The 15,538-nt window shown below is 48.9% G+C and overlaps 2 protein-coding genes across 2 annotated transcripts; both read left to right on the forward strand.

The window, feature by feature from the left end:
* The first annotated feature begins 2,117 nt into the window (after nt 1-2,117).
* On the forward strand, nt 2,118-14,685 carry LOC133066596 (dehydrogenase/reductase SDR family member 4). Its single transcript, XM_061157831.1, has 8 exons — nt 2,118-2,412; nt 3,939-4,116; nt 9,299-9,400; nt 11,561-11,631; nt 11,726-11,777; nt 12,053-12,187; nt 12,632-12,687; nt 14,130-14,685. The coding sequence occupies exons 1-8, from the start codon at nt 2,282-2,284 to the stop codon at nt 14,242-14,244; spliced, it is 840 nt and encodes a 279-aa protein (XP_061013814.1). The 5' UTR covers nt 2,118-2,281; the 3' UTR covers nt 14,245-14,685.
* LOC133067414 (large ribosomal subunit protein uL22-like) lies at nt 7,849-8,499 on the forward strand. Its single transcript, XM_061158500.1, has one exon. It carries the CDS (start codon nt 7,908-7,910, stop codon nt 8,460-8,462), a length of 555 nt encoding a protein of 184 aa, XP_061014483.1. The 5' UTR covers nt 7,849-7,907; the 3' UTR covers nt 8,463-8,499.
* Nucleotides 14,686-15,538: the final 853 nt, after the last annotated feature.

The raw sequence follows: 15,538 nt of genomic DNA on the forward strand, positions 1-15,538 counted from the left end.
CGCTCTTTGAGAGGGCTTCTCTTGTTGCGGAGCATGGGCTCTAGAGCATGCAGGCTCAGTAGTTGTGGCACAAGGGCTTAGTTGCCCCGAGGCTTGTGGTATCTTAAGGCAGATCTTAACCACTGGACCATGAGAGAAGGCCCTCAAACGTTTTGCTCTTTGGGGTGTGACCTCCCTCAGCCTCCCCCCACCCCACCCCCCACCCCCACCAATCTCAACCCCTGGATCTGGCTGCTCACCTCTGGACAGGAAGTGGAGAGAGACCAAATATGCCTTACAGGCCTGTCCCTTTGAGCCAAAGCCCTGAGAAGCTCTGCTTCAGTCCTCCTAAATCCCCTCCCCCAGCCCCAAGGGCAGGTGGCAAGCCCTGGGAAGGGTTCCCACAGTGCATTAGCTCTGAACAGGTCAGGAGGAAGAGGAGTGTCATGCTATCCAGCCTCTGTTGTCAATAATTCATGAGGTTCAGACTGAGGGGCACCAGTCAGTCAGTTTCCCCTGGCACATGGGGAAAATTAGACTCAAGCTCTCTTATCTCATCCAGATGTGCTGAATATCACAGCTGTATAACATCTCGATTGAGGAATAAACTATAAATCCAATGCATGCTTGTTATATCATTCACTACTCATACACTTTTAGATGCTGAAATCTTTTTGGCTGCTTAGCTGAGCTACACATATACTACCTGAACCTTTAGCAAGTATGAATTCTGTTAAACAGCAATCCCCGGAACTAAATTTCACAGACCAGGATTTTCTCTCCTCTAATTGTAGGGATTGACATCAGGTTGCCAGACTGGTGATTTCACCAACTAACAACCCTTTTCTCAACCTACCCGTCTGCTTTCATCATCTTCTCTTAACAAAAAGACTAACACCAAAAAAAAAAAAAAAAAAAGAGAAAAAGCACATCACAGAATAAAGGACTATCTGTTAAATTAAATAATCTTAGCTTTACGAAACATGGTATTTTCATTTTTTTTGCCTTGAACTAGTGAAAACTTAGCCTTGGATCTGCACAACTTCTCAGGCTGGCATTTGGAGGCCACAGGGTTAAACCAATTCAGATGCTGACACTGGGTCTGTCGGGGCCTTTCTTCAGTGTATCATAAGTGATCCAGATTTATTAATTCTCCCAGAAACCCGGGAGGGAGATCATTTCAGCCCACTTGGCAGAAGTGGAGGCTGAAGTCTAGGGCACAGAATTTATAGCTGGAGAGGACCTTATCTATCATCTATCCCAGCACCCTCAGCTTACAGACGGAGAGCCTGGCCTGTGGCAGCAATAATTACTCTATGGTGGCAATAATTACTATGTGTTTAGTAGTTCAAAGTTTATAAAAATGCTTTTACATTCAACAAATATTTATTGAACTAGGATGGAGGCTAAGACCTGGGGACACAGTGATTATAGAGAACTTGAGTGCTCCTGAGTGCTCTGAATTTCCACCACTGGTTAGGGGACCCTCTAGCTTCCTTGCTACCACTTAGGCCTAGAGAAGTCCTCTAGAGTGGAGGATATAAGAGATCCTGTCAGGTCAGGATCTTTAATTCTGCACACTGGTTACCCCTGGTGATCAGAGTCTGCCCTCCAGGCCTATGGGGATGGAGGAGAACTTGAGCCAGAGTGAAGGGCAGTGCGGGCTTAGCCCTGCTCCTCTCCATTAGGTGTCTCTCCTAGGCTCCTCCAGGCTCCCCTGAGACCCTCAGGAGGTGAGCTCCCTGGGGACCACGGGCCTCACCCCCATGAGCAATCTCAAAACATCTGCCCTTCTCTGGGCTATCACAAACGTGGACCCAGACTTTCTTGGAAAACAAAACGCACCTTGAAGTTCTAGGAAGCAAAAGCAAACAGTTAAAGTCCCCTCTGTCCCAAGAACTGACGTGGGCAAGCAGATGTGTGAGGAGGAGCGGGAGGACAAGGAAGTCTACGAGCTCCCCGAGGTGGGGAGGGCCCTACAGAGAACCGGGACCGACAGCACCGGCACCCCCGCCCCCCGCCCCCGGGCGAGCAGGGGATCTAGGGGCGCGGCGGCCACAAACGGCAGGGGGCGCTCTCGGCCACGGCCGGCTCCCCTGGCCAAGGGGCCGCGCGGAGCGGGACGAGCAGTCCTGATCTAAGGCTTCCGGGGAGCGGGGTGCCGGGAGCCGGGAGCCAGGAGCGGGGAGCTGGGAGGGGAGCGGGCCGCAGAGTAGGCGGCGATTCACCCTTCGCCCTGCCCCTCGCCCTGCCCCACTGTCACCTCCCCTGGGCGGTGCAGAACCCTGAACCGGCCGGGGCCATGCTGAAGGTGGGACTGCTACTGGGTGCCTGTGCACGGTCGTGGAAGTCGGTCCGGATGGCAAGCTCCGGGGTGGCGCGCCGGAACCCGCTGGCGAATAAGGTGGCCCTAGTAACGGCCTCCACGGACGGGTGAGTGCCCAAGCCCGCGTCTCGGGAGTCCCCCGTTGTGTGCAAACATGTACTACCCCCTGTCCTTGGCCTCCCGCGCCCTCTCTTCAGTCCTCCCGTGTGGCCAGAGTTGACCCTGGAAGAAAGGCACCACGTGGTTGGCCTGCAGCCCCCTTCGGATTCCGCTCCCCCCACCTTTGGAGTTGCCAGCTCTCTTGTCACTGCTGCGTCTGCCGCCTTGCTGCTTCCCCTCACCCCACCCCGTCTATCCTGTCTCCTGGGGTTCTGGGCCGCCCCAATCAACTGGCTCCACCTAGAGTCTGGGAAGACCGGAGGCCAGAAGTCCAAGACAGTCCAGATTCCAAACACCCTATAGACTGCCTACACCGACTGTGGAAATGTTCCGGACACCCCGCTGTGGCATCCCCAGGAGTCTCACAGAACTTTGCCCCTTCCCTAGAGGGGACGCAAGTCATGTGTCCAGATTCTTGTTTAGTTCAGTAAACTAAACTCCCGTGCCCAGCCTGTTTCTTACCAACCCCTGTTTCTCATTCCCACAGACCCCTGCTACATGCCAGCTCTTCACAAAACTGGAATATATATAATTGGGGAAGCCTAATGGCTAACAAGTGCAAAATGTGTAACCCTGGGGGCTTCCCTGGAGGTCCCTGGCTAAGACTCCATGCTCTCAATGCAGGAGGCCCAGGTTCAATCCCTGGTCAGGGAACTAGATCCCACATGGACCAACGAAGACCCATATAGCCAGATAGATTATTATTTTTTTTTATGTGTAACTCTTTCTCCTATGAACATAAAAAATTTATGTTTGTAACCAGACACCCCCAATTTTATATGTACCCCAAAACATAACTCAGTTCAGTTCTGATGCTGAGAAAGATTGAAGGCGGGAGGAGAAGGGGAAGACAGAGGATGAGGTGGTTGGATGGCATCACTGACTCAATGGACATGAGTTTGAGTAAACTCCGGGAGTTGGTGATGGACAGGAAGGCCTGGTGTGCTGCAGTCCATGGGGTCACAAAGAGACATGACCAAGCAACTGAACTGAACTGACTGAATCAGAAACCCCCAGTTTCATATATACCCCAAAACATAACTAACAATAGAATATTGAGATGATGTAGACTACTGTACTAAGGAAAGTATTTAGGGATAGAGGCTTTTCTGAGAGAGACTCTCCAATCATGGAAATCACTGCTGCTTGCTATACCCCTAACTCATTTCTCTCTCCCCTCAGTCCCTATAGGGTATGGAGCCTGTGACCCATGGTGGATAACACCTGTGGAAGGTGTTATCACTTCCTGGGAACCTAGACTGAGGGCCAAAACCATAATAAAAATAGTAAACCAGTGCCAAAAAGATGCTAAGCATGTCCCTCTGTATGGTAATGGCTGTGCCATTAATCCTAACACGTGGAGGTCCTACAGAAAGAGCTGGAATTCAAAGCCCAGGCAGCCTGACTTAAGAGCCCATGCTCTCACCCTCTTCCTGTACCAGGCTTAAAAGTCCTTATCTGTCTCTGCCCACAGGATCGGTTTTGCCATCGCCCGGCGTCTGGCCCAGGACGGGGCCCATGTGGTGGTCAGCAGCCGGAAGCAGCAGAATGTGGACCGGGCAGTGGCAACGCTGCAAGGGGAGGGGCTGAGCGTGACGGGCACCGTGTGCCATGTAGGGAAGGCTGAGGACCGGGAGCGGCTGGTGGCCACGGTAAGCAGCAAGGATACGGGTCCAGAACCATGAGATAGCAGATGGGAGGCAGCCTGAGCTGGCTTTCCTGGACAACATGGGTGTAATCCAAACCAGCACTGTTAACTAAAATAAAATAGTGCATTCTGCATACCCACACCAGTCCACCAGCACATTTTTATGTGTGCCTTTCTATTCTGTCTCCGAGAATCAGCCCATCTCAGTCAGAGAACCAAAAAACACTCTACTGTTTCTACCCTGCATTGTGCCTTGGGGTGCCCCAAAAACTCCAGCTGGTCCTGGCTCTCCAGTAGCTTCCAGTCTAATTGGGCAGATGAGAAGGGTAAATAGGCATTCCCACTATAAGCTAAAAAACAATCAATCCCCTGTTTTTTCAGTTTATAAAGTTGAGTGCCCAGGAACCTACAGGAGGCAGCCCATTATTTTTCAACCACCTACTGTGTGCCATTCACTTTGTCTCAAGCCTTTCACAGGTTACCTCCAAACAACAACCCAAGCAAGGGCAGGACTATGCTCCCTGTTTAAAGAATGGTTCCGAAAGCTGGAACAACACCCCAGGTCCCACAACTAGTAAGGGAAGAGGTGTGAGCCAACCCAGACTTACCAGCTACCTGTGTGTTTATGTTAGTCAGTCATGTCCAACTTTTATGATCCCATGGACTGTAGCCCACCAGACTCCTCCATCTGTGGAATTCTCCAGGTAAGAATACTGGAGTGCCTAGCCATTCTCTTCTCCAGGGGATTTTCCTGACCCAGAGATCTAACCCAGGTCTCCTGCATTACAGGTAGATTCTTTACCATCTCAGCCACCAGGGAAGCCAAGCTACCTCCAGACTACCAAGCATTTTCCTACCAGGTCAGGCCTTAGATGCCCTCTTAGACTTTAGTCTCAAAGGAAGTGGCTAAGCCCGTGTCGAGAGTTGGTGGCACCAGTCTTGCAGGTGAACATCTTACAAAGGAGGCCACTCTTTCCTAGGCTCAGGGCACACCCTTCATTTCTTGGAGTGGCAGGAAAAATCTATCCAAGGATGGGAAGCCAAAGATACTGTGCTAACAGAATGAAAAGCAATGGAAATAATTTGGGTAATCTTAGACAAGGAGGGCATGAAACAATTGTAGACAGTGGCATAGTAGACAGCATAGGTTATTCCATTTGTCAGGAGTCGCTTGGCAGATGCTCAAATGTGCATTGGAGAGAGTCAGTTGTGGGTCCAAGAAAGCCACCATGCCTGGCCACCTCTGCCATCTCTGCTGGACAGAGCCTGAGACCTTGATCCTCAGGGTGGGAGCCAGCTGGGATCCTGGGCCAACTAGTGGCCATGTGAAATGTACATGGCCACTTAATGTCAAAATCCTGCTGGGAATGTGACTTCTGGACCCTCACCAGGTCCCCTTTGCCCATCTTGCAGCTCTGACCCAGAAGTGGGATTTGAGCTAGACTTTGAGGAGTGGGTGGGAGTAGGCAGATGGCATAGGGCCAGGATCCCAAATGATCCTGCAAAATGAGCAGATAGCCAAGGAAGGGATGGGGGTGTGCTCTCTGTGAACCCACAGTGTGAGAGCACAGGCTCGGGAGCCCTGGTAGGAAATGGGTCAGGTGGGAAGGGGCATGGAGGGACATGGGCCTCCATGGCCTCCCAAAGGAGTTTAGACATTCTTGGAGGAAATAAGCCACGTGAGATTTTGAGCAAGGTGGAAATAATTACTAAAGAACAATAATCTGGCACTGGTAGGAAGGATATATTGGAGAAAAGAAGACTCTGGGCAAGGACATTGGTGAGGAAGCTGACACTGTCACTTGGGTCTACAGCTGTGGCAGTAAGACCAGAATAGATGTGCCTAAGAGATGTTTAGCAGGAACCAAACAAATTTATTTTCCCCTGGCTGGTGTCAAGAAATGGGACCAGGAAGGATGAATCAAAATTGACTCTCGAGTAGTTGAAAGACCAGTGTCGAGAGGAGAATGATAGGATACTTGTTGGCAGTTTGAGATGTGTCCTGCCTATGGCCAGCCACTAGCCTGTGATGAGGGAAGCTGCTGCCCTGAGCATGGTTATTCCCCAGTGGCCTCCTAAGCTGCACCTTGAAGCTTCTCAAAGGCAGCATGAGCTGAAACCAGATCAGCCACTTCTCCACTTGATTCTACTTAAAAAAAAAAAAATAGACCTGTCAGAACACAGAGCAAGCAACTCTTAACCACTTTAGGGTAGCAATCACACAATTTAGAGCAAGCCTTAGAAGACACCTGGGTGGTCATAGCAAATTTGCCATTAATCTTCCACAGTTCTCTGTCTCTGTTCAGTCAAAAGCCAGCCTGCTCTCCTCTCTGTGATGATAGGCCTAGAAGGAGAAGGGGACGGGATGCACAGACCAACTGGAAGAGCGCTCCAGGCGATTCTGCGACAGTCCGCTGGCTCCCCACCCCTAACACATCTGCACTCGGCCCAGCACGCATCACTTTCTGACGCATCCTGCGTTTTCCTTGAGACTTACACAGAGCCGAGGCAGGTGACCTGGATGCCAAAATTTAGACAGTGCGGGAGAGTACTGATACAGGTTTTGCAAAGATTATGTGATCTTAAAATGTGTTAAATTTACGTGTTGACAGCCCAGGCATCCCCCTCAGCAGTGTGGAAGCAACTGAGCTTAGCACCTAGTTAGCAAGAATAATTAGTTAAAAACAGGAGTTAGCAGATGGTACACATTGTTAATAACACCCCTCCGTGTGCCAAATCGGGAAGCACAAAGTTGACTGAGGGCCCATTTAGTGCCGCTTGCCCAAGGCATCAAAATTGCCAGGTCTGGGCAAATGTGAAGTCTGTTTGCCCAGTGGCAGAATGCTGGCAGAAAGACTGTTTGGCTATTCGTTACTCCATTGCATGCCTTCACCACCTACTTACAGTTTATTAAGGAGGTTAGATGTTGGCTCTCTTGGTTTTCCCAGTTTAAATCTCAGTTTCTGCCTTGAATCTTCCATGCCTCCAGCCCCCAAAAATAAAAGCAGGAGGTGGGGGAGGGGAGAAAAAGGCATCATAACTGAGCATGGAACTGCTTTAAGCCCAGACCGGCGTCTCCTCCATCGTGGCCCTCCTGGATACTGGAGTGGGTTGCCATTTCCTTCTCCAGGGGATCTTCCCAACCCAGGGATCGAACCTGGGTCTCCTGCACTGCAGGCAGATTCTTCACCAACTGAGCTACAAGGGAAGCCCAGCCGGTTTCATAGTGACCCCCAACTCACTTTTGGAGGACTCTTATGAATTAGCTCAATTAGAGTCAATTCTGCCACCACTAACCCTTGTGCCCTGAGCATATCATCTCTCCAAAGACTCAATGAGCAGAACTCATGCTCTTAGCTGGTCCTGATATGTCATTCCTGAGCTATATGACCTTGAGAAATTAACTTCCCTGAACTTCAGTTTTATCACCTTTAGCATGAGGACATTGGGTGAGATGATCTCAAAGGCCCTCCCAGTGGCAACTCTCTGTGGGTCTACTTAAACTCATTTTTCCATTCAGGTACATGTGGACAGGCTGAGTTTGAGTAATGGTAACTCATTCAAGGGAAACTGGACAGTAAGCACTTGGAGAAATGGGGTTAGGATAAAAGAGGTAGGGTCTAGAAATGGATTTTGAGGTGAAAGCTGAGGCCATGAGAATAAAAGAGTTCCCAAAGGGAAAGTCAAAAGAGAAAGGATCAGTGACAGCCTTAGAAGAAGTGGGAGCAGGAAGAAGAGATTGCAAAAGAAATGAGACACTTTTTTCCGGTAAGCGGCCTGAGCTGACCCCTAAAAATGGTGCACTATTCACTCGACCCAGAAAACCCCACAAAATCATGCAAATCAAGAGGTTCAAATCTTCGTGTTCACTTTAAGAATACTCGTGAAACTGCCCAGGCCATAAAGGGTATGCATATTCAAAAAGCCACCAAGTATCTGAAAGATGTCACTTTAAAGAAGCAATGTGTGCCATTCTGTCGTTACAATGGTGGAGTTGGTAGGTATGCACAGGCCAAAAAGTGGGGCTGGTCGCAGGGTCGGTGGCCCAAAAAGAGTGCTGAATTTTTACTACACATGTTCAAAAATGCAGAGAGTAATGCTGAGCTTAAGGGCTTAGATGTAGATTCTCTGGTCATTGAGCACATCCAAGTGAACAAAGCCCCCAAGATGAGGCGCAGGACTTACAGAGCTCACGGTCGGATCAAGCCCTACATGAGCTCTCCCTGCCACATTGAAATGATCCTTACTGAAAAAGAACAGATTGTTCCTAAACCAGAGGAGGAGGTTGCACAGAAGAAAAAGATACCCCAGAAGAAACTGAAGAAACAAAAACTTATGGCCCGGGAATAAATGCCGCAGAAAATAAATGCAAATAAAATTAAAAAAAAAAAGAAATGAGACAACCTTAAATGTTTTAGCAGTAGAGCTTGGGGCTTCCCTAGTGACTCAGTGGTAGAGAATCTGTCTGCCAATGCAAGAGATGCAGGTTCGATCCCCTGGAGAAGGAAATGGCAACCCATTCCAGGATTCTTACCTGGGAAATCCCACGTACAGAGGAGCCTGGCAGGTTAGAGTCCTCAGGATTGTAAGAGTTGGACACTATTTAGTGACTGAACAACAACAGCAGAGCTTGGGGTGCTTTTGAAGAGAAAATGTTTTAAGGAAAAGAGTTCGTTTTGACAACTTTCCCTAAGAAGGAACTCTTTACCAATATTGATAAATGCACCTCCTTTACTGTCCTGTATGAAAAGGCAAAAAGATAGGACACTAAAAGATGAACTCCCCAGGTCAGTAGGTGCCCAATATGCTACTGGAGATCAGTGGAGAAATAACTCCAGAAAGAATGAAGGGATGGAGCCAAAGCAAAAACAACACCCAGTTGTGGATGTGACTGGTGATAGAAGTAAGGTCCGATGCTGTAAACAGCAGTATTGCATAGGAACCTGGAGTTCGGAAAGATTGAAGGCAGGAGGAAAAGGGGACAACAGAGGATGAGAATGGTTAGATGGCATCACCGACTCAATGGACATGAGTTTGGGTAAACTCTGGGAGCTGGTGATGGACAGAGAGGCCTGGCATGCTGAGGTTCATGGGGTCGCAAAGAGTCGGACACGACTGAGCGGCTGAACTGAACTGAACTGAACTTACTGTCCTGTAACCCTAATTCAGATCTTCCTCCTCTCTAGGCTGTGAAGCTTCATGGCGGCGTGGACATCCTGATCTCCAATGCTGCCGTCAACCCTTTCCTTGGAAGCTTGATGGATGTCACCGAGGAGGTGTGGGACAAGGTAAGAAAGGATGAGAGCAGCAGGGGGTGGGCCTCAGAAGATGGCACACACCAGTCTGCTTTTAGAATGCACTTGTCAAGTGCAGTGTAAATGTGAGGAATCCTTGCAATTTGCCACACACCTGCAGTGCGCCTGGTAAGGGCACATGGAGGTGGGGGGCTTCCTTTGTCCCTGTCTTTCTCTTTCATTTCTGCTTCTCCACAATTTTGTTTTCATTGACTCCTTGCTAATTGTCTTCTGCTTCCCTCCCCCAGCTCTTTCCCCTCTACCATGGGGGGCTTATCCAAGCTCTTCTTCCTGGTTTATTTCCAGCAGGCATGGCAGCTAATATGCCAATAACTAGTACACTCAGACTTACACACCACCCTTCCCCCTCTCAGCTGCCAAAAACAAATGATTTTTCATTAGTTGGAAAACTTTAATAGCTGCTAGTTAAGTGAAATATCAATTCTAGTGAAATGAACGAAGTTGCCGCTTTATGACATTCAGCCTTTGAAAAAGACTTGCATTCTTTCATTTTTAACTCCAATGTCAAGAACATCTGAGATCCAGGTGTCTGAATTCAAGGAACAGAATATTGGTTTTCATGTGAGGGTGTATAATTACATTATATTTATAATGTATATCACATACCTACATTCTTTAATTATAAAGCCTTAATTGAAAGATTTGTCTTTGTTTACTAAGGTTAATACTCCCATATGATTTGGAAATGTTAAATTTTTTATGATCTCCCATGGTTTTGCCTTTTACCCTGATGTCATCAATAATTTCTCAACACTGAAGTTTAAGGATACTAAAATATTCTAGTTTGTTTATCAGTGTTCCACAGACATAGAGACCAAAGTGCCAAAATGGTCTTCAGTGAGTCAGTTCCTGATTGATATTCTTTAAAGCAGAGAAACATCTTTCATGAGCAGTCTGAATAGGGACCACATGAAAATCAGTTATAAACTGAGTAATTTTTCTTTCTAGTTGGCTTTTTTTTTTTAATATCATAATACATCAAATCTAAATGCAGTGGTTGATCCTTGATTGAGCCCTGGACTTTTAAAATAAGGACATTTGGGGGACAATTGGGGAAGATTTTTTTATGGGCAGTATATTAAGTAAAATCATGATTATCAATGTTAAATTTCTTGAGTGTGATAATGAATGGTGATGTGTAAGAGCATCCTTATTATTTGGAAATAATGCTAAAGCATTTAGGGATGCAGTATTATAATGTCTGCAACTTACCTTCCAAGGGTAAGGAAAAAGCTGCATAAGCACATAGTTAGGTCAAATGGCACAAAATTTGAACAACTGGTGAATGTAGTTAAAGGATATCCAGATATTCCTTGTCCTTCTATTTCAACTTATCTGTAAGAGTGAAATTTTTCAAAATAAGCAGTTGCATGGGGAGAATGGGAGGGGACTATCCCAGCAGTGCCTGGAACAATGTAAACAAGGTTCATGAATTTTTTTTTTTTTTTTATTAGTTGGAGGCTAATTACTTCACAACATTTCAGTGGGTTTTGTCATACATTGATATGAATCAGCCATAGATGAATTTGTTTTAAATTACAGATGTACAGTTTTGATTTTAGATTATGTCCCAGCTCCCCCAATAGTGCCTCCTCATGATTCCATTTGCCAATAAGTATCCAGCCAGACAGTCGATCCTGGAGGGCCAAGAGCATCTCCCTCCCTAACTCAGAAGCCAGAAAAGTGCTGGAACAACCCCAAGTGCCTGAGGTCAGGCCACATTTTCCCTGAGAATCATGGCTCACTCTGGGGCAGGTCCAGGAAGCCAGCCCAATTCCCAGGCTCTCGCTAGTCCAGGCTCTCGCTAGCTGGAAGACAGTCCAGCTCAAGTCCAAGACAGCCTTGAGAGTTCAGATCCATTCTGGGTCAGATCAGACTTAGGAAACAAGATGAACCAGGCTCCATTCTTTTTCACCCAAACCCCAAAACGTGTCATTCTCTAGCTGTCATTCTCAAAGCTCCCTCTCTCTGGGCCATGGTGTCTTCACTTGTAAGCTCTGGGTAAATCATCTCTAGGACCTCTGCCAACCCTAACAAACAGATCCTAGGGACCCCACTCTAACTCTCCATCACCCTGCCTTCTGCAGCCTTCTGAAGACCCTCATGTTGTTACCCCTCTTCTTTCTATTGCAGATGCTGGACATTAACGTGAAGGCCACAGCCCTGCTGACAAAGGCAGTGGTGCCAGAAATGGCGAAACGAGGGTACAGGGAAGGAGGGGGGCCTGGGTGTGATAGGCCCCACGCAGGTCGAGGGCAGGGTGTCCGTGGCAGCAGGGCCATTCTGTTCTTTTTTCAGAGGCGGCTCAATAGTGATCGTGTCCTCCATCGCAGCCTACAGCCCATTTCCTGTAAGAACCCCCTTCTCTGCTACTTTTATCCTTTCCTCCATCCTGTACCTTCCGTTCCTCCAGTCACCCTAGGAAATGTGTGTCCCCTTTTGGAATCACACCACCTTCCAACGAAATAGAGGCCTTGCCTCCACAAATGAAAATAGGGGCGGTTTTGCCATAAGACAGTTTTCTAACTGGGACCCTCTTTAACAAGAGTTGCCCATTCTATATTATGTTTAGAACCAAGAATGAGCTGGAGTTGAAGAGACTAACCCATTCTCTCCTTTCCCCAGAGCCTGGGTCCTTACAACATTTCTAAAACAGCTTTGCTGGGCCTCACTAAGAACCTGGCCATTGAACTGGCACAGTGGAATATTCGGGTGAACTGCCTGGCGCCTGGACTCATCAAGACTAGCTTCAGCCGTGTGGTGAGGAAGGGGAGTCTTGCATCCCACTGGGACTCTAAAGGGCATCTTCTCAATGGAGAAGCCCAGCTCCTGGGTCCTGAGCTCCCAAGCACTTCCATCCCCTGCCCTGGGTTTTTCCACACTCCCCCTCCACAGCAGCCATGTGTCCAGACCAGATCCCCACACTATCCTTTCCTAAGGTGCACAGTGAGACTGAGGAATTCAGATTCCACTCAGGCCATTTCCTATTTCCTTAAGTGGATGAGACCTGGAGCAACCCACCAAAATGCCTCCTTAGGACCTGAAGAGAACAGAGCAGAAGAGGCCAGTGGGTGGTGACTGGGAGCTGGGAAGGACTAGGAAATGAAGGGGGCACCTCTCCATCCTTCCTCTCAATAGATGGGAGGGCGGGCAGTTTGTCCTTTCACTGTCCCTCACAGGAAGAGATTTTCCTTTTTCCTGCAGTTGTGGGAGGATCAGGCAAGACTGGAGAGCATAAAAGCAGCCATGCAGATCAAAAGGTAAGGCTGTCACAGGGGAGGGTGAGGAGGGATAAAGATGGAAAGGTCTGGTCCCTCGAAGCCCATAGCTTGCCGTCTCTCCGTCCCACAGACAACACAGCCATCCATTCCTTACTTCAAACACACAGACTTCACAAGTTTGTGAACAGAGCGTCACTACAGTGGTGTGTGCAGGGAGTCTGCCTCCTTGCAAAAACCAAACACAGAGGCATCCAGGTTTAGCAGAGCAGAGCCCTGGGGGAGGCCCTGACTCCTCTTTCCACCTGGGTCTTTGCCTCCACCTCTGGGTGTCCCTAAGATCAGGGACCAAAACCAAAATCAAAGCATGCTTTTTTAGTTTCCCTTGAATAAAAAGAGTCATGTTTCCAAAGTTCAGGTTGATGATCCTACAATTCAAATAAAAGTCTCCAAGCTTCCCTTGCCTAAGAAAACTAGCCTCTTCCCCCAAAAGGTCAGGCATCTTCATCTGGCTCCCTGTCCTCTAAGTTCTCTGCCTCTTTCCAGTCTCTGGCTTCCGGGAGTTCTCTTGTCTTTAGCTCCTCCACCTTGTCCCCTCAAGGACATGTACCAGCAATGCCTCCTTGAGGAGGAAGATGCTCTCAAGTGCTCCCAAAGCCATTCTCATGTCAGGCATGAGCTGCAGGCCTAGTCCACAACTCATTGATCAGTCAGGGCATTGGCATCCTTGAGCCACAGTGAATGATCTGGCCCTGTGCTTTTCAGTCTTGGATGCACATTAGAATCAGCTGAGTAGTAGTTGTGAAAACACAGATGCTCAAGCCTCACTCCCAGAGATTCTCTGTTAATTGGTCCAAGGCAGAACCTAGGCATCTTTAGTGGGGGAAGGGGAGGGAGGGAGAAGTTGAGCCTCTCAGATGACAACAGTGTGTAGCTAGGATGGAGAACCACTAATCCAGTCCTTCTAGGTTTGAAGTACCCACTCCACCCACCTCTAGAGCATTCTATGACAGTTAAAGTGTTCCCTAACTATGCAATCACTGATACAAACACTGAGAATTAGCACAATCTCACAAAATGACTTTGAGACAAAAATAGATTCCTGAAAAAGTTGTCTGTGAATTGAAGCTGTACAAATGGAATCATTTTAAACAAATCATTTACTGTCTCACAGACTCTCTGATATTTGAATAGTATGCACACATGTGAAACAAATTCTTTGAAGAATGAAATAGCCAGTTTATCTATATAACTGGATTTTGGTGTCCTGAGTTCTCTAAAAAACAAAGTATCTCTATATTATATGAATATAATGTATAGTGGTTTTTGCAGAGTGCAGTATTAATGCTTCTATTGAATTATAATGGCTTATGATAATGGTAGCCCTATTTTATGGACAATTCACTGGTCCTGAAAAATTTCCTGATACTTTAACAAATTCCATTCCCTGATTTTTACTCCCTTCCTTTTCCCCTGCTTCCCAGGATAGGCAAGCCAGAGGACTGTGCTGGCGTTGTGTCTTTCCTATGCTCTGAGGACGCCAACTACATCACTGGGGAGACAGTGGTGGTGGCTGGAGGGGCCCCATCTCACCTCTAAGGACGTGGAGAGCATCCACCAGGGCAGCGATTAGGCTCCAACTCCAGAGTCCTGTTCCCGAATCCATCAACTGGCCTTTCCCACCTCTGCATAGCATACTGCTAACCTTACACCGTAACACCCCCCTGCCACACACACATACATACACACACACACAAATCAATTCTGCTCTGTAAAAAGCTCCAGCATTCTCTGCTATCAAGGTGTAGTCTTAGGAGGATTCCTGCTGTTACTGTAGCCTTGGACAAAGACGTCCCTTGCGAGAACAGGGCAGGCCTGCTGAGAGGGCTTAGCCTACTGTGGTAAAGACCAGCTAGTATTTTTTTCCGGGCATCAGGGAAATTTGAGGGAGATGGGACAGAAGGAACTTGGAGTGGAAGGAACTGAGTTGGAAATTAACAACTTGCAAATGAGGTGCAAATAAAACGCAGATGATCACGATGCTTTGAGTCAATGTGCTCATTTTTCAGTGTAGGGTGCATAGGTGTGATAGCCGAGCAGAGCATAAGTCTGAGTGGACTGGATTCCCCTAGTATGTTCCCAGATGCTAAGTTTGGATCCTCCTAACCCTCCTCCTTGTCTCCAGGACCTGAGCGTAATGCTGGGGGTGGAGGTGTTTGCAGAGCTGCCAGCTGGGAGGAGGTGGCATGGGAATTCCCAGGTGCTACTCTCGGCTCACACCCGCGGGGATGGCGCCAAGAATATCGCAGGGATCACCGAGGCCGGGCAAGCGGGAAAGGAAGGTCGAACTTCCCCAGATGTGGCCAGGTCCTCTCCTAGCATCACCCTTGGCCGCAAGTTCCTTCCTTCGAGGGTCAGCGAGGACGAGCTAGACGCGTCCCGAGCAAGCAGTAAAAAGGGAGGAGCCTGGCAAGGATGACCCCGCGAGGGGTACCCAGGCCCACAAACAAAAGAAATAGGTTCTGCTGACGGTGCCCGAGGAGTGGATGACACGGAAAGTGAGGGCGCTGTCCCCGCACCCGGGAGATAGCCCGAGCTCCAAGGCGACACGCACTGGGCGTCGCACGCGGGAGCCGGCGGGAGGGGTGGGCGCGAGCGCGCGCAGGGTCTCACGCGGCCGGGAGGCGCGGCGCGCATGCTCAATCCGGCACCTCTCCGGGCGGGGCGGGAGACCCGGCGCTCCGAGGCGGGGGGAGGAGCGCTCGCGCAGCCGCCCCTGACAGGAGCGGGCTCCGCGGCTGCTGCAGCGCTCAGCGCCCGGGCCCTGCCGGAGCCGGGTGTAGCATGTGCCGCGGCTCCTCGGCGGCGGCGACGGCGGCTCCTCTGCAGCAAC

Source organism: Dama dama, chromosome 12 (assembly GCF_033118175.1).
Source record: "Dama dama isolate Ldn47 chromosome 12, ASM3311817v1, whole genome shotgun sequence".
Lineage (NCBI taxonomy): Eukaryota > Metazoa > Chordata > Mammalia > Artiodactyla > Cervidae > Dama > Dama dama.

Coding starts and splice junctions, on each gene's coding strand:
- LOC133066596 (XM_061157831.1), top strand. CDS start 2,282: ATGCTGAAGGTGGGACTGCTACTGGGTGCCTGTGCACGGTCGTGGAAG. Junction 2,413..3,938: donor GTAACGGCCTCCACGGACGG/GTGAGTGCCCAA, acceptor CTCTGCCCACAG/GATCGGTTTTGCCATCGCCC. Junction 9,401..11,560: donor CCGAGGAGGTGTGGGACAAG/GTAAGAAAGGAT, acceptor TTTCTATTGCAG/ATGCTGGACATTAACGTGAA.
- LOC133067414 (XM_061158500.1), top strand. CDS start 7,908: ATGGTGCACTATTCACTCGACCCAGAAAACCCCACAAAATCATGCAAA.